Source organism: Hesperophylax consimilis, chromosome 28, assembly GCF_061612785.1.
Source record: "Hesperophylax consimilis isolate HC1 chromosome 28, BYU_Hcon_1.0, whole genome shotgun sequence".
Classification (NCBI taxonomy): domain Eukaryota; kingdom Metazoa; phylum Arthropoda; class Insecta; order Trichoptera; family Limnephilidae; genus Hesperophylax; species Hesperophylax consimilis.
The window spans coordinates 9,727,643-9,747,352 of NC_142863.1; the positions used below are offsets into that span (position 1 = coordinate 9,727,643).

The 19,710-nt window shown below is 33.5% G+C and overlaps 1 protein-coding gene across 15 annotated transcripts in view; it reads right to left on the reverse strand.

Annotated features, from left to right (window-relative positions):
• Positions 1 to 19,195, reverse strand: part of LOC149410143 (uncharacterized) — a 92,285-nt gene extending 73,090 nt beyond the window's left edge. For all 15 annotated transcript variants that reach the window (XM_089648662.1, XM_089648656.1, XM_089648651.1 and 12 more), the window contains exon 1: positions 18,980 to 19,195. In XM_089648662.1, the coding sequence (XP_089504788.1) occupies positions 18,980 to 19,043 (64 nt within the window). In that variant the 5' untranslated portion in view covers positions 19,044 to 19,195. The remainder of the gene's footprint in view (positions 1 to 18,979) is intronic.
• Between the last annotated feature and the right edge of the window lie 515 nt (positions 19,196 to 19,710).

Here is a 19,710-nt window from a genome sequence, read left to right on the forward strand (position 1 = left end):
CAAGAGCCTCGTCTCTTTATGGTGAGGAAAAGCTATTATTATTTACCTTGATAACACGTATAACATGATGTATAATATGTATAATTGTATATTTATTGTAAAAAACATACAAATATTAAATAAAAAATAATAAAAAAGTATATTATTATAGTCTTCTTATAACTAAATTAAATTAGCAATATTAGTAATTTTTCTCCGTGTACATGTAATATATATTAAACTTATGTTTTCAGAATCAGGTTTTGTTGACCTTTAAAAATACATGTTTTTTTAACCCATAATTATGTCACTCCAACTGGGCCGCCCCAGACAATGTAAGAGAAAGCAACTCCAGAAACTATGCGAGAAAAGGTTGGGTCTGATATGGACTGATGCCGCCGAAGGACAGGGACGCCTGGAGGCGCCTCGTCACATCGACGGATCCCCAACCCGAATAGATCAAAGGAAAGAACCTGTGATGAGATGTGATAAGATGAGATTAGATTAGAATTTCAAAGTCAACAACGAGACAAGTGACAGTCAATATCAAAAGACAGGTGGCAGTCAATAGCACGAGACAGGTGACAGTCAGTAGCACGAGACCGGTGACAGTCAATAGCACGAAACAGGTGACAGTCAGTAGCGTAAGACAGGTGACGGTCAATAGCATGAGACGGGTGACATTCATTAACACAACACAGGTGACAGTCAATAGCACGATACATGTGAGAGTCAATAGCATGAGACAGGATACAGTAAATAGCACGAGACAGGTGACAGTCAATAGCACGAGACGGGTGACATTCATTAACACAACACAGGTGACAGTCAATAGCACGATACATGTGAGAGTCAATAGCATGAGACAGGTGACAGTCAATAGCAAAAGACGGGTGGTAGTCAATAGCACAAGACAGGTGACCTAATTTGAGAGGTGAGTATGGGTACCGCCACCCCGGAAACCATCTATTGGATAATCAAAACCCCTGCCATAGGTCATCCCAAGTGGCTCGCTATATTTGCTTACTTAGCTGGGGTACCAGGTTCATGTGGTGAGGTTTGTTTGTCTTGGTGGCGGATGCGTTTGCCCACCACGTTTGTTAAGAGAAACCTTTTTACCTCTCCAGCCGGAATCTCTCGACCCATCGTCTTTCACCGCAGTGGGAGAGGGATGGATTCGTACACCCGTCACCCCTGGACACATTGCCACCCAGATTCCTACCCACCCCTCATACATTTTTCCTTCCCAGAACTACCTCCTCTTCCTTTCACTAAAAAGACCCTCCACACAGCATCCCCAAAGATGACATAGGCTCTAAGAGGGTTTTTTTCCTAAGGCCTCCCGTGTGGAACTAATGTAAATTTTAAAAAATCGGTTAGTTAACAAACGTGGTACAAGTCAATTGGTATAATTTATAACATGTTATTATTATCCCAAAGTATCAGATCATAATGTCATTAGGTTAAAAAGATACGCGTTAAAATGTACAATATCTACAGTACAGCCGGCTGCTAGTTACTCCTCACTAGGCGACTTGTTCACAGACAGTAAACGAGATTCTATTAATTAATATTGTTAATTATTTTGACGTCACTGTACTTTTTCACTGACCGCGATATCTCCGTACTGCGTAAAGAATGGCAGCGCCTCAAAATGAATCATTAACCTTTACATACCTGAAGGTAAAACATACGTACGATCCAAAGGGGGGTTCTAGGGTCCCCCAATACTAAGCGATCGTATCTCTTAAGAGGAAGCTACAAGCCAAAAATGTGTATATTCTTGGTATCCCTTATATCGTACGTAATAGGCATTAAAATCGCTTGACGAACGAAGTCTAGAAACGTTCGATTTCGAGCACAAAACTGGTTTTTATTTATTTTGTAAATAATTTTATAAGAAAGCAAAAAAGTTAATTAAGTGAAACTGTCACCGATAATCTTAGCTATAATACTGTATTTTTTAAAGTTGTTTCCTTTATGGGTTCATACATTTCTATTGAAAAAAAAAATTGTAGTATACATTTATATTTTTTATTGAGTAATTTATATATTTATTTGTATTCTACTCAAGCGAAGCGATAGGAAAACCTTCAATTTATCTAAAGCATATTTTTTTTATTCATAATGTACACCAATTCGTTATAAAGATTAATCAAAATAGTGCTTTGGCATTAAGCTTCGCCTTAAGACGGGACAATATCCTAAAATAAAGTGGGAATCTTAACTACATAAGTGAAAAAGCCATGCATAAAAGTATGCGCCGCCCGACCCTGTTATATTGGACATACCCACGATTGATTTTCCCTAGCAAATCTGTAAAATAAAGTGAGATTCTCAAAGACATAAGTGAAGAAGTCATGGAAAAATAATATGCGGCACGCGTCCCGGCATAATGGACGGACCCACGGTCAATTTTGCCCTAGCAGTCCTAGAAAATTGATCATTTCGTGGGGTTTTATTTTAATTATACTTGATGAATGTATTGCTTAAATCTCAGATGTTTCTAGAGGAATCCTTCGGGAAGTCTAGAATAGTGAAATCTGGTGCTTACCACTAATTATTAAATTTTCCAACAGTTTTACATAAAATGTTTCAATTGTAAGGTACTGTTTTTATTAATCTTAAATGTAAATAACTTACATCCTTAGGTGTCGGTATAAAAAATATTTTCACGACCGATTTTTTTTAAGTGATGTAATCCCGGGGAGAGCAATTTCATTGTAATTTGATAACATATCATTTAACATCTTTTAAAATATGATTTAATATTGACATCAATAATAACGTCAATGTTCTACTGTATATTCTACTGTAGCTGTACTTATACATAACAAATAATTCAAATGTATTTATTAACATTCGCTTGTACCTAGATTACATGAAGTTAGTAACAGATACGCAGAAGTGGAGGATCTATTTAACTGCATAGAAGGTAAGTATAAGAAGTCTATACTATCACATATTTTTAATGGAAAGGCTATTCTATCATGCCGTGTGGCTGACTGTACAGTCAGCAACCATTCGCTGCAGAGCATCATAGTATTGCACTTAACTCTCGTTTGGGGTAAGTGTATTACCCCCTTCGGAACGGGAGTGTTAACTCGAAAAAGATCAAAGACATCTTAAGATTATGTAGATTCCAAAGACTGAGATAAGCTAGACGACTATACAATGACATTTTGAAAAAATGTCAAACAACAGGACATCAAAAACCATAACTGTGGGTGCCCCAGTGGAATAATTGATGTATTATAGTAGGTGACCAGATAAATCATCACAATGATAATTCATCACATCTTTAAAAAGTTATATAAAGTCATGGAAAGTGATGAAACAAAAACTTTACTAACTGGGTTAAGTAGGTTAGGTTAGGTTAAAAAAAAAATTTCATCGTTTCTAATGTGACTTTATATCACTTTTTAAAATTGTGTTCAATTGTCACTGTGTTGAGTTATCATGGAACCATTATAGTAAAATATTTTATATTTTTGGTTTGACTGCGGATTGAACTTTCCTGCTCACTGACTGGCTTTTAACTACTGTGAACTTTTAAAAAGTCTTTTAAAACTTTAAAAATATATATTTGTTTAACTGAGGATTGAAGCATCCTCCCCATATACTGACTAAAATGAGTGAAGCCAAATCGTAATTTGATAGTACCAATAGTTATTTCATATATTACAGTAATGTTTTATAATGTCATCGAATTTCAGAGAAATACGTGTGTATGTGCATGATTGCCACCAAAAGTTGACACAATACATTTTCACCCACAACGAGTCTTTCTGCCGAATTTCAGATCGATCGGATATCGAAAAGTGGGTTAATTTTCACTTCCGAAATTTGCATTAATTCATTCATAAAAAAATGAAATTAAAATAAATATATATTTTAAAAATTATTAAGTTAAAATATATATTTATTTAATTCATATGATGTCAAATATCCACGTCAACAGATATCTACTGTATTATTAATAAATTGAGGTTAATGTCTTAGAATTATCTTATTAAATTAAAAAAAATATATTGTCTTCTGACATAAAAATCATCTCAATGAACGCACATCGTTATCTGCATACGGGTATTAATGTCGAAATTGTAGAGTGATTACATGAGACAATTTCGTAACAAAATATTACATTTGATATAATATGAGTAGCTATTATTAAATATTGGACTTAAAAATCACAGAGTGAAAATTTGAAATGTTGCACTCCATTTTGTCAACGTTACTGAAGAAACAAAAACACCATAATCTTTCGAACCATTAATTAATTATTAATTTTGAAATACAATTTGAGATTTGAGAGTTTGAATTGAGTTTTGAATTCTAAAATTTAATCGAAGATCTACATGTAAGTTGTAATTTATGAATTCTACAATTTAATTCAAGTTCTATGTTATGATTTCTAAGATTTAATGGAAGTTTTACGTTATTTATTCTAAGATTTCATTGAAAATCTAAATGTGAGTTATAATTTATGAATTCTTAGATTTAATTGAATATCTAAATCTAAGTTATAAGTTATGATTTATATGATATAATGAAAATTCTAAGTAACGAATTCTAAGATTTAATTGAAAATCATCATGTAAGATAAAATTTATGAATTTTAAGATTTAATTTAAGATCTACATGTAAGTTATAAGTTATGAAATCTAAGATTTAATGGAAGTTATAAGTTATGAATTCTAAGATTTAATTGAGAATCTAAATGAAAGTTATGTGTTATGATATTTAAGATTTAATTGAAGATCTACATGAAAGTTATATGTTATGATTTCTAAGATCTAATTGAATATCTACATGCAAGTTATAAGTAATGATTTCTATGATTTAATTGAAGATCAAATACAAGTTATAATTTGAAATTCTAAGATTTCATGAAAGTTCTATGATATAATTGAAGATATAAGTTCAAAGGATTGAAGTGATTTAATTGAATACCTTTCTATGTTATGAATCGAAAAGACAGCATTAAAATGTTTTTTCTGTCGATGTGTATAGTTCAATTTTTTTCTTTTTTTCTTATTACAATATTATTACTAAATCTAAAGTTGCCGCAAATAAAGGAAAATAATTGAAATGCTCAAATCGGGTGCTCAATTGTTTTATTGTTTTGCGTTTTCTGTGTTCTAATGAAGAACTAATTTTCCTTTGGTACTACAGTTGGTGAACTTTGTAAATTATGCAAATAATTACATTTTTAACACTACCCTCGGGCAGAACTAATAATGAATGTAGGATCGCGTTACAATGGGAAATATTGCAGAGTTTTTCAGCACCAAAACCGATGTAGATTACACGGTTACATATAGCACGGTTCACAAAACAAACCAGATAAAAGAATTGGCAAGCAAAGCAGACTATTATGAAAGTGACATGGCGTCTACAGTCTGGGGAAATGAGAAGAAATTCCAATAAATAATAGCTCCAGTGAATAATATTATGGCTTTAAATATTTATTCATTTGGGTCAATAAACGCTGATTCTGAACATATAAGTTTTATTATTACACCTAGAATTTATAAATCGTCATTTAAAAACGAATAAAACACCATAACATTAAAACACACCGTTTGGTTGGTAAGACTGCTGATTCTAACCTCAAAACCAGTCTACGTGAGTAATATATGTATGGTCTAATTTTTTTTTTGTGGAAATGCAGGTTTTTAAACACCGGTTAATTATTTATCAGGCGCGCGGAGAAAACTTACCGATATAAAATATTGCTAATTTATTGAGAATCTTTTCAAATTATTCGTAACCCGGTTAAAAACTGGACTGAAGGCCCTTAAGGAATAAATTGATAGGTTTCCTGTTAAACTTGTAGTAAAAGAGGAATGTATTATCGCGATGTCGGAACACTTGTTCATAAAACTCACAATATTTTCGCATTTCGTCATTATCGAGGCATGGTGCAGGTGCATGAACACGTGTTCCGATAAATTAGGAATGTACTTAAAGTTTAACAGGAAACTTCCTGGAATCCTGTTTTTAATATACACCGTAATACGAATAATTTTAAGAGATTTTAACAAATCAGCAATACCTACGTATTTTTCCCAGTGTGTCGTCGTGAATTTATTTTTGCTCTTTGGTTAAATACAATAACATTGGTGACGAGATGCTAACATTGTACCTAATGTTAAAAGCGGATAAACTTAAAAATTAAAAACCTTTCGACTCCCATACAAAATGCGTATGGTTTATGAGACTAGTGAATGGTTACGTCTCATGTCAAGTCCATGTTTGTGTGATTTTAGAAGACCCGAAAAATTAAAACTTTTTGAAATATATTATCTTTTAAAACTAACAATAACAAAAAACTTACTGGTATTTGAGTAAGAATTTCAATATTGATAAAAAATATTAAAAAGAGAACTGGAATTCCTTCTAATCAATTTAATTTTGAAGTGAAACTTCTTTACGCGCGTCGTGCAATTTCGAGGACCGGAGTAAAACCGACTCATAACCGTCACGAAAAACCGTGATCATTTCGCTATAGGAACCTAGCTAATATTATAAACCTAGTTTAGGTCACTCTCCAAACTCAGCTTATTCATTAAAAATACTAATAAAGGCCGATAACGCGACTAATTACCCTCGCAGACGTGCGTGACAAGTTTTTAAAGTAAAAAACACAGCCGTAAGTGAGTTTTTCAAAATTTAGAAATGTTTTTCAAATTCAGACTCCATACGGGTATGAGACTGTTAAAACACGATAGATCTTTTCCAAAACGGACAAATATATACGGAATTATTTTGAAAAACGACAGATATGACTTCACACTGCCGATATATCTTCGATTCGACCCTATATAAAGCGTTAACGAGACGTTATGTGATATTATTCATTTGCCGTGTTTGAAAACGAAAATTTACGCGGGACAAGTCAATTGAGGAGTACACGTTGTATACGCGGTTCTCGTCGCGCGAGATACCTCTCCTCGCGGTCTAGAGGCAGAGCGTTCGACACTCGTTATGCAGGACCCGGGTTCGAATCCAATATTTTTGTAACTTTTATTTTTTTTTATCACATGCTACTTATAAATATGTCAATAGACAGAAAAAAGAGAGAATGAAATGAAAAGAGAGAGATAAGAATACTAAAAGTTTCACTTCCGTCGTGCGTAGGCTTGCCACACACTGTATTTTTTTTTTTTTTTTATATTTCTTCTTACAGAAACAAAGGCATAAATTTTCACATAATCAACAACCTCACTAGGACTAAGCCTGTATTGAGATTGACAATTTACACACTTGAATTGAGCAACATACAGCAATAACCATATACGCGACCACAAAATATTACAAGTAGAAAGATTAAAAAAAACATGTACGTATACATTTGCGAACTTAATGCCACGAATTACGGGAAACGAACGAAGAACTGCAAGCGGCGTTTCGAGCCATTTGCGGTTGCTTCGTTCCTTTCCCATAAGTTGAGGTTCAGTTCGGCAGTTCGGCTCGCCATGTTTTTAACAAATGGAAATTAACTCCTAATTTGCTAAATTGTTCGGTTTTGAGGACAACCAGCTACTCGTCAATAATAATATAGTATAATAGAAATCGTTGTATCTCCCTTACTCTCATGGTGATAAATATGATCTAAGTGGTGTTAGAAAAAGAAAACACCACGCTTTATATTCAAATCTAGTAGTTAACCACAGAGGAATTAAAATGTATGCCATTATTAAACTAAAGGTTCCTACTGCAATTTATGAAACGTTATCATTTTTTATATATATATATATATATATAAAAAATGATATAAATATATATATAACGACAAAAAAGGATGTGGCAGTAATGTTTATAATACATTTTACTTTTAAAAATTGTTTTTTCGTTATCAGTAATTTAAGTTTAGTGCTTAGACGGAAAAACGTAAGGTGAGCCATATTTAAAAGATGTTTATATTTGTTTTCAAAATATAAACATTAAAAAATTATGTTTATTTGTACTAATAAAATTTTAATGCCAAATCACTATTTTGATTAATCTTTATAATGAATTGGTGTACATTATGAATAAAAAAAATGCTTTATATAAATTGAAGGTGTTCCTATCGTTTCGCTTGACTAGAATATAAATAAATATTAAAAAATACTCAATAAAAAATATAAATGTAAACTACAAATAAAATATTTTTTCAATAGAAATGTATGAACGCGTCAAGGAAACAACTTTAAAAAATACAATATTACAGCTAAGATTATCTGTGACAGTTTCACTTGATCAACTTTTTTGATTTCTTATAAAATTATTTACAAAAATAAATAAAAACCAGTTTTGTGTTAGAAATCGAACGTTTCTAGACTCCGTTTGTCAAACAATTTGAATGCCTATTACCTACAATATAAGGTATACAAAGAATATACACATTGTTGGCTTGTAGCTTCCTCTTAAAGCGTGATTTTGTCGCCTTTCAAAAACAGTTTTTAATTTTCGGATACGTTCTCAATTATTTGGATTTTCTTGAGAAGCAGAAATTCACACAGATTCTCAAACTTTCTGAACAGCATCTTTAAGAAATATAAAGATCAATAAGCCAGAGGCCCGAAGGATTGAATAAAATCTTATTACTTAAATTCCCGCATACCCGATTTATAACAAGTTTATGTTTAACTCTTTAAGTTTTTAAGTTTAAAAAAAAATGTTATTTTTGAAGATAATATCTATACATTTGTAATGCCGAAACGTTAATTATATGAAATTTCCTCAATAGAAAAAAATCGCAAAGTAAGCTCCGAAAATTATTAACACTTTTTGTTGTGTTATTTAATATGTTATACAGGGTGTATCGGCAAACCCGACAAACTTTAACCAGTACCCGACAAACTTTAACCAGCTATTCCTCAGCACATTTGGAGTAAAAAATGTTATGGGCGCTTTGCTATCCGGTAACATTTTTTTTCCATTAAAAACAAAAAATAAATAAGAAAATCCACACTCCGTCACTCTCATTTGCATTGTTTCTCGTGTTCGACAGCTGTTATTAGCAAGGGTGTCAAAAAGTGTCCTCGCTCTTTCGTACACACTAAATAATAATAGTTAAAAATGAGACGAATGGTGCCGTGCCATTTCGTGTGATTGTAAAATCGCGCCAACGTAGGTACGTACGTACATTATTCAACGAAACTCGAACAAAATATTGCCAGACGGGTTTTCAAACTTTGACAAAGGATAAAACATTGGTGACATGTGGTGAAAATATTAATAGTAAATTTTTTATTAGAAAAAAATGTTACCGGACAGCAAAGTGCCCATAACATTTTTTACTCCAAATGTGCTAAGGAATAGCTGGTTAAAGTTTGTCGGGTACGTTCCGATACACCCTGTATACATGAAAAATTTCACAGTGTATCTTTATATGCAACTAAAGCATTTGTAGAAAGATTTTTGCTCTATTTCGAGCAAGTAGTGTTTTATTAAATATTTTCACAATTTTCGCTTAATTATTATCGTTTTTTTTAATATTAGCACGCTCCCTCTAATCTATCATTCATATTTAAATATCTCCCTTTCAAACCATTTTTCAACCTTGAATTCCTAATTTCTATCGAAATATTACATACTTTCCTAGAACACTTTTTATAAAAAATTATTATAAAAATTGTTATTTTTCAAGAAAATCTCTATATATTTTCATGAAATTCTCTCGATTAGAAAATTATAACAGGTATGAAGGAAATCAGAGTGTTTCTTTAAATACTACTTTGAGAGATTTTTGCTGTATTATCATCATCACTAAAAGCATGTTTTACTATAAATTTTCACCATTTTTGCTTAATTATTATAATTTTTTTTTAATATTAGCGCGCTCCCTCTAACATTCGTATTTCCATATCTCCCTTTCAAACCATCTTTGAACGCTTGCAAGTTTTGCACACGTTGCACACTTGCACACGTTTACTACGGGGCCTTAAGGAAGGACAGAGATAAAAAATGGCAATCTGTCAGCACAAACATCTCAACAATCTTTTTATATTTAACCAAAGAATTGGAAGACTAAGGACGAGTTGAATCTTTCAAAGTCAACATTCAAGTTCTATGAAAGTCATATTCAAGGTCTGTGAACGTCCTATTCAAGTTCTGTGAAAGTCCTATTCAATTTCTGTTATTATCCAAGTAATGTGATACAACCTGCCCATGATGATATAATTTATTTATTTATTTATTTTAGGAACATAAACAGTCTTAGTAATATAATGTACATAAGAGAACAAAAAAAAATAGACCAATTATTAATGTTCGCAGATATATATAGAAACATAAAACTAACCTGTAAACGATAAACCTATAATATGCCTACCATAAACAGCAATATATAAAAGTGATTTTAACTATACTTAAATAGACTTGGGTTGGAACGGGAAAGGGGAGGAGAGGGATGAGGAAAAGTTGCCACGCAAGTAATATTAAAATATTAGGTACAATCATTTTAACAGTGGTTAATATGAGTTAGAATGTGATACAATGAAATTCAGTAGTGATAGTAACTAGCAGTGAATATGTCAGCACGAGTGTCTATATTTGCAAATTTATTATTATAGTAGTTACATGTCCTTTGCATAAATTCATTTTGGTTGGAATTGGTATTGCATCTATCAATGTAGAAAAGGGTATTTTGTCTGCTGTATCGAATTGGCGCATGGAAATTTATTTTGTTCAGCAACTCCGGGCAGTCAACTTTAGAGTTAATAATTTTATACAAGAGCATCTGATCAGCGACAATCCTCCTGTTGAGTAGTTTCGTGATTCGAAAATGTTTCTCAATTTCGTCGTAAGAGTATATGTTAAATGATTTAAAATTGAGGAATTTGAGAAATCGTTCCTGAACTCTTTCTAACCTGTTAACATAAACAATATAGCGCGGGTTCCAAACCGGTGAACAGTACTCCAGGTGAGGACGAACATGTGAATTGTAGAGAGTCAGATATGTCTTAGTATTTTTGAAAAATTTGCATGTTTTCAGTACAAAACCTAGACTTTTTGATGCTTTGGTGACAATGTTATCAACGTGTTTATCAAAGGTAAGTTTAGAGTCCAAGAAAACCCCGAGATCACGTACATAGTCTTTATTTGTTAAAATCGATCCAGAAATGGTGTAATCATGCAGTATTTTCACACGGTTACGTGTGAATGTGACTTTGCAACATTTAGAAATATTGATAAAAAGCTTATTTCTGAGACAGTAATCCGTCAGTCGATCAAGATCTGCTTGTAAACGCGCAGAACAGTCCGGGGAGCTTATAGGAAGGTATATCTTCATATCGTCAGCAAATAGTAAAATTTGAGCGTTGTGAAAACATGTCGTAATATCATTAATATAGATAGAGAAAAGCAAAGGACCCAAAATGGACCCCTGAGGCACACCGGATGTAATGATTTTCCAGACGGAGGAAAATCCACCCACTGTCACAGCCTGGGACCTGTTTGTTAGGTAGGAGGATAACCAACGAAGGAGATCTCCATGAATACCATGATTAGCAAGTTTTCTAAGCAGAATGTTGTGGTTGATCTTGTCAAAAGCCTTGCTATAGTCGGTATAGATTGTATCAACTTGCACACGTTTATCCATCGAGGCAGACAAGAAGTTTGTAAAAGTTATAAGATTAGTAGCAACAGAGCGACCTGCAAAGAATCCATGCTGAAATTCGTTGATCGAATTCTTTACCACAGGGAATAACTGGTCATAGACTATGTTTTCGAACACCTTTGAAAAAATGCTAAGCTTGGAAATGGGTCTATAATTATCTGCTTCACACTTAGTTCCCGATTTATGAATTGGTGTGATGTAGGCTCTTTTCCATATATCTGGAAATGTACCAGTCTTGATCGATATATTAAACAGTATTGATAGCGGGAGTGACAAATGATTTGCGCACTCGGTAATGAACAGTGGTGGGATACCATCCGGCCCAGCTCCCTGAATAACTGAACATGAATTGAACTTTCACAAAACTTCACGGAGACAAAAGAGTATTGCTGATTTATTCAAAATCTGAATCGTAGGCCGTTTCCTGATAAACTTTTGGTAAATTACCATTATATCGTAACACGTGTTCATTCACCTGCATTTGTCTTGATAATATACCATGACAAAATGCGGAAATATTAAGATTTTTATGAACACGTGTTCCGGCATCATGATAATACATTCGTATGTTACTAAAAGTTTATTAGGAAACCAATCAATTCATCTGTTAAGGGCCTGCAATGCCATTTTTAATAGTAAAATAATTTTAAAGAGATTCTTAATAAATTAGCAATATTTAATTAGGACGGGTTGTTTCGCAGAATTTGAACAATTCATCAAATTTCAAAATTGATTTTCAATTTCTATGAAGGTTCTATTCAAGTTCTGTTATTATTTGAAATTTTTTTAACCACTGGCCAAATATTATATTATAATAGAACATGAATTAAACCTTAACAGAACTTGAAAATCAACTTTGAAATTTGAACAATTAATCCAATTTCAAAGTCCATTTTCGGGTTCTGTGAATGTTCTATTCAAGTTCTGTTATGATATCATTATAGACTAGTAGCTTGACAGAACTTAAAAAAAAATCTTTCGCAGAACTTAAAAATTAACTTACAATTTTGAAGAATTGAAATTCTACGAAACAACCCGTCCCCAATAAATTTTCTCCGTGTTGAATTTTTTACTATGAAATTTGATATAATTCTATGTAACAACCCGACCTCAACATAACCATCAATGTATTATATTATCTATAAATATAACCTGGATAATTTTACAAAGAAAAAAGAAGAACAAAAGAAATACGATGTGGGTGTGATCCAAAAGACAGGCCATTCAGGTTTCAAACTCAGTAATTCGCTCGTAGTGCGAAATTCCACGAAGGGACTTGTAGTATAATGATACAGGACAAAGGCATTCCACTGAGACCTCCGTTGCAATATCTCCCTCTAGCTCATAAAAGACACATGTTACAGCAAAAGAGATTACAACTTACAACGGGGATCTTAGCAATACAACAAAAGCATACTACCCTTGTTCACCTGTGAATGTACCATTTTTTTATTTCTTTAGGCACTGCTTCCAATTGTGCATGTATTACCATTGGCGTACAGTGGATAAAGGTTTATATAAAAATAAATAATTCAAAGTTTTAAAAAGCTACAAATTGAACAAACGTTATTTGTTTACGTAGAAAGCAATCACTTTGTGGTTTTAACTATTATTAAGGCGAAGCTTAATGCCATAACATCTTTATAACGCATTGGTGTACATTATGAATACTAAAAAATATGCTTTAGATAAATTGAAGGTTTTCCTATCGTTTCGCTTGAGTAGAATATACTTTAATAGAAATAAAAATATATTTTACTCATTAAAAAAATATAAATGTAAACTACTAAAAAAAATTTTTTTTCAATAGAAATGTATGAACGCGTAAAAGAAACAACTTTAAAAAATACAATATTATAGCTAAGATTATCTGTGACAGTTTCACTTGGTTAACTTTTTTGCTTTCTTATAAAATTATTTACAAAATAAATAAAAACCAGTTTTGTACTTGAAATCGAACGTTTCTAGACTCCGTTTGTCAAGCGATTTTAATGCCTTTCACCTACAATATAAGGTATATCAAGAATATGCACATTTTTGGCTTGTAGCTTCTTCTTAAATGAAACATACGCTTAATTTTAAGGCCCCGTAGTAAGCGTTCAAACATGGTTTGAAAGGGAGATATATAAATAAGAATGTTAGAGAGAGCGCGCTAAAATAAAAAAAGATAATTATTAAGCATGAAATAGAGCAAAAATCTCTCGACAAATGCTTCAATTGCATTTAAAGAACAAAACGTATTTTTAATAATTTTCGGAGCTTATTTTGCGTTTTTTTTCTATAGAGGGAATTTCAAATAATTAACATTTCGGCTTAACAAATGTATTGATATTATCTTCAAAAATAACATTCTTTTTTTAAACTTATAAACTTAAAGAGTTAAAGAGAAACTTGTTATAAATCTGTAGAAATTGGGTATCCGGTGGCAACCGGTTTCGTTTGGCTTAAACTTCATCAGGGAAGAATTTCAATGAATGTTATTTGATTTGTATGTCCTGTTCGGGATATTCAATGATGCATGCGTAAAACTTGCTGATATAAAAATCTGATCAAATTATTGGTTTTCCTGTCAAATACGGGACTACAGGCCTTTAACGAATGAATTAACAGAGTTACTGTCTGAGGGAATACTGATATTGTCGCATTCTGTCATGATATTTATTAGGAATAGAACGTGTTTAGATATATTTTTTTTTTTGATGTGACACCTCACAAGAGTGTCCCTGCCTGTGCAGTGCACAGACAGGGGAACTATGTCACCACCCGGTTGGGCGGCGTTGTGAGGCGGAGTAAGGTAGGGGCTGTAGGAAGGGATTTGTTAATGCGGGCCTTGAAGAGGCTCGGATTATAGGAGGGAGGAAAAACAGATGCCGGTAGCTCGTTCCACATACGAGCCGACTTACACAAAAAGGAGTCGTAAAAACGGCCCGTTCTCATGAAGCCAAAGTCAACCGTGAACGGGTGTTCAGTTCGTGTCCGTCGAGTTTCGCGCACGTGCACCGGTGCATCAGGAATCAATGCTGCTAGCTCCTTGGAGCAGGCTCCATTGAAATACCTGTAGAACAGACACAGCATGCCTACATTGCGTCTATGCATTAGAGAAGGCAATCGGTCTGTTAACAACGGATTGTCAATCAGACGGATCGCTCTCCTTTGCACAGATTCAAGCAGGTTTATCGAGTATTTTGGGGCACCAGCCCAAAGGTGGCTCCCAAATTCAATAGTTGGGCGGACTTGAGACTTGTACAGGGTCAGCAGCTGGTCACTGTTGAAGAATCTCCTAGCCCTGTACAAGACGCCCAACTTCTTGGAGGCCTGATTTACTCGGGCTTCTATGGATCCCCGATACTTGGAGCCGGTCTGATATAGTAACTCCACGCATTTCAATGGAGTCTTTATTGGGGAGAGTGCTCCCATCAAATTGCACCAGACAGTCATTGATCTCCCTCTTTGCCGAAATCAGGCACGCTTGGGTTTTTGAAACGTTGAAAAATCTCGTTTGAAACGATATATTCTGAACGACTAAAATTTTATCAGGAAATTAGCCTGCTATTACTTTTATAACAGGATCATTTTTCTTTGTATCGAAAATGAAGTGAATCACAAACAAATATTTTTGAAATCAATAATTCGAATATATAACTAGCGTTTACGCTTTGGGGAGAAATTACGGTACAAATAATTTTACCAAGAAAAGTAGCCTATGTCACTTTCTAGTCCTTCAACTATCAACTATAGATCGGTCGCTCCGTTGCGGCGCACAGTGGGCTGAAAATCACCTTTCATAGACATAGAGACTTGAATTTTCAAGGGTATTTTTTTTGGATAGAAATGGATTCTGCTGATAATTACTATGCTATAAAATTTTGTACGAAGCAATTGCGTGTACAAATGAAGGAGTTATCATTTTTTTTAGAAAAATGTGTATGGCACTGACATTAAAAATGAGGCTATCTCTGGAATCATAAGATTGGCCATTATATAACACACAGATATACTACTATTTATTTGTAATTTTTGAACATACTTCGTATTGTGGCGCAACTTGCGATTTTTTTTTTTAAATCCTCAAAGTTGAAAAAAACACTTTTTAATGTTGATGATTCATTTTAATGCTTAAATGCTTTACATATGAGTAGGCTTGCAGTGTAAATAAAATATTGTAAACTAGACAAAGCATACGCATATGTAAAGCATTTAAGCATTAAAATGAATTATCAACATTAAAAAGTGTTTTTTTCAACTTTGAGGATTTAAAAAAAAATCACAAGTTGCGCCACAATACGTATGTCAAAAAATACAAATAAATAGTAGTATATTTGTGTAAGGATAGAATGGCCAACCTTATGATTCCATAGATAGCCTCATTTTTATTGTCAGTGCCATACAAATTTTTCTTAAAAAATGATAACTCCTTAATTTGTGCACGCTATTTCTTCGTACGAAATTTTATAGCATGATCCATTTCTAGCCAAAAAAAATACCCTTGAAAATTCAAGTCTCTATGTCTATGAAAGGCGATTTTCAGCCCACTGTGCGGCGTTAGAGAAGGAGAAACAAACAAACAAACAAACACTCCTCTCTAAATAAATTATTATATAATAGCTTTACCCCGCCACACGCTGTTGTGGCTCCGTCTGCCCATGCAAATAGAAATACAATAGCACGTGTTACTTTTACGTCCAACAGATGGGGCTGTTTAAAAAAACGCATGTCTTTACTAGTCACAGATGATATCTATATTATATATATGACCGGTCAGTGGCTGAGTTTGCATCGCGTTTAGGTCCCACCCAGGCGTAGTGTATTCAATTCCTCGGCTGGAAAAGTGCTCCATCACAACACAAGCAACATTTACCGCTAACCCTGGTGGTAGTACGAGATTTTCAAATATTGTCAGGTTATTTGTAACCCCGGAATGTTTGTCTTTCTTTTTATTTACATAAAAACACACACGTATTCGAATGCAAGGTTGTGTCAAAATTTCAAAGCAATCAGCGAAGAACTTTCGGAGATTTAAGGTATTGAACAAACGAACATTTTTATTTACAAGTACAGGGTTTTCTAAGAGGTGTTATTTTGAATAGCCCGCTATTTCGATAGATGTTACTTTTGAGGCCGTCATTTTTTGACATTTGATAAGTAAAAACTACGAACGATACACGCTTCAACAACGCATTGAAATTATTAAAATTCACTTGAGTGAATCAAATGCAAATCATCTTGAGTGATGAGGCCCATTTCCACCTCGGTGGTTTCGTCAACAAGCAAAATTGTTGCATCTGGGCTCGGAAAACCCAAGAGTTATTGTTGAAAAGCCTCTCTATCTTCAACGTGTGACTGTTTGGTGCTGTTTATGAGTCATTGGACCTTACTTTTTCGAAAATGAGGCTGGAGCAACAGTTACGGTGAATGGATTGCGCTATCGAGAGATGATTAATGATGTTTATGGCCGGAATTGAATGGTATTAATCTGGACAGCGTTTACTTTCATCGAGACGGCGCTACATGCCACACAAGCAACAAAACCATTGATCTTTTACGATTGAATATCAAAATAACACCTCTTATTGGAAAACCTTGCAGGTCAGAAAATTGTAGGCATATTTATTCAATGGCCACAATAACCAGAGGAAGTAGAAAATGATAAAATTATATTATGTTTTCAAATATTCAACGCACGTTAAATCCATACCTAAAAATGACAAGTATTAAGAAAAGTGCGCCGGTGATATTTCCTGGGTACACGTACATTATCATATACCGGGACATAATCAGCTATCGAGTTTTTTCAAGGTTAGTTTACCTGCGCACCTACAAAAGTTGGGTAACAACACAGGTAAAACGAATTGTTCAATTATACAAACGAGATTCATATTATCATATTATATTATTTAGATTGTCGTTTTTTTTATTGATTTATGTAAGAACACGTGTTAACTTTTTATAATAATAAATAAATAAGGAATATTATGATAAAGCTATTTAAATTGACAGTATTACAGTATTTTGTCGGCTGAAAGAAAAAAAATATTTTGGATTTTTTATATTTATATTTTGTACCTACGTACTTGTGTTGATCGAATTCAACAATATTTTTTTATATATGTGTTTTAAACAGTCATTCCCTGCACTAATATTACTAATTTTTTATTGGAACAACTTGTCTATAACTTTTAAAGAATATACCCATAAAAGTAATTTATCATTGAAGAAGAAGATAATACTAACAAGCTAAACGAAACATGAAACAGAACAAGACACAGAAAATAAAAAGTTAACGGTCACAACTAGGAATCGAACCCAGGATCTATTGTCTTACTGGGACAGCGTCTTAACCACTCAGCCATTAGGCCTAATTATTAAAAGTCACTTTTTTCGAATTATTTTTGTTTTTTTTTTTACATTAACCCCACCCCACACGGGGGGCCCGGAGGAAAACAATTTCCCTCAGGGCTTATGTCATATTTAGGGATGCTGTGTGGAGGATATATTTAACGAAAGGAATGAGAGGAAGTTCTGGGAATGACGGACGCATGTGGCTATTGCCCCCGCTGAAAGACCAGTTGGAGAGGTCAGAGGGTCTCCCCAAACCCAAAAAAATGTAGGCGCATCCTGAACACACCTCACCCCATGAACCCGGGCACCCCTACTAATTCACCAAATGTAGCAAACCTCTCTTAACGACCTTAATAATACGACAAACTATTTGTCGAGGTTTTCTACGGATTTGAAAATTCGTCTTGTAAAAAATATTAAAAACATTTTCTTAATATAATTATGGTACGAGTAGTCAGAGTAAATCAAATATTGGCAGGTGAATCGTAACCCGGGAAAATGTCTTTCATAAATTTTATTTCAAAAAATTAATTTCAAAAAAATTTTATTAAAAAAATATATTTACAGAATTTAATTTCTAAGAATTTAAAAAAAAAATAACACAAAAAACATGTTTGTTGAGAGTAAAATTTTGATGAAAAATGAACTTTAATGCATTTTTTATCATCTCTCCCGGCATAAATAGATATTTCTTGTGGTAATCATTTTGAAACCAAGTGCTATTTTCATCAAAAAGTAAAATTAGTATAAGTATAAAGCGTGAAATCAAAAAAAAATCATGATTTCAAAAATGTTAAAGGCATCTATACATATTTCTGAGACTATAAAAAGGTATTTTATAGTCTATATTAAAATTATTTACGAATCATTAGTATTATTATCATTTGCTAAAACGTTGATTGTGCTATGACGAAGGCTGGCAGAGAATTGAACCCACGAAGCCTGGGAAGGAACCTGACGCTTTGGACCGCCACACAACTAACGAATATACCTATTGTATCCAATACTCAGTTTAAAAATGCATGTAAAGTTATTTAATTTAGTGCTTACCTTGCATTTGCGTCATTCCCAAACAAGCCACGAACAAAAACGCCGTCAAAAAATAAAAGTTCATTTTGTTAAAGTTTTTCTCACAAGTCTACACTAAACGGATATTTCAACTTCGGAGCGCGTTTCCGAAGTCGCGAAAAACACACGGGACCGAATGTTTCCGAAAATTGCCGAAATACTAACAAGAAAATTTCGTCCGTTATTCCACGTCGGAAGTCGGAAGCAGACTAGCTCTGGCGGGCGATATGCCCGGGTTTTATATGAACTCTCTATGGCTGGCATAGCGGCCGATCTCTGCATAGGGGTATTAAATCATCACCAAAAAATGGGCCAATGAATTCCAGTTAAATTAATATTTAAAAAAATTCGACGATTTTGACAATACAGATTGTAACGGTAAATACCTGGATGATTTTAACTAGCGTTTCTTACGCATATTTGAATTTTTAAAATGTGGATGCTAATCTTGCTGTCCGATAATGTTTTTTTTTTCATTAAAAAAAATTATCACACGGCGCCACTGGGTATAGCGTCTGGGTATAACGCCTAGCGGGTCACGTGATATGAACTTCGTATGGTAAGTTTTTAGATTTTCACGGCCAAAAGCATTTTTGTTGTTTGTTCACATCTTCGGATCTACCGGATCTGCCCTGATGATGGACACTGCAACGCTGTCCAAAACGTCGGCTAAAGAAGGAGTTAGCGCAACACGGCATAACACCCCAAAAACA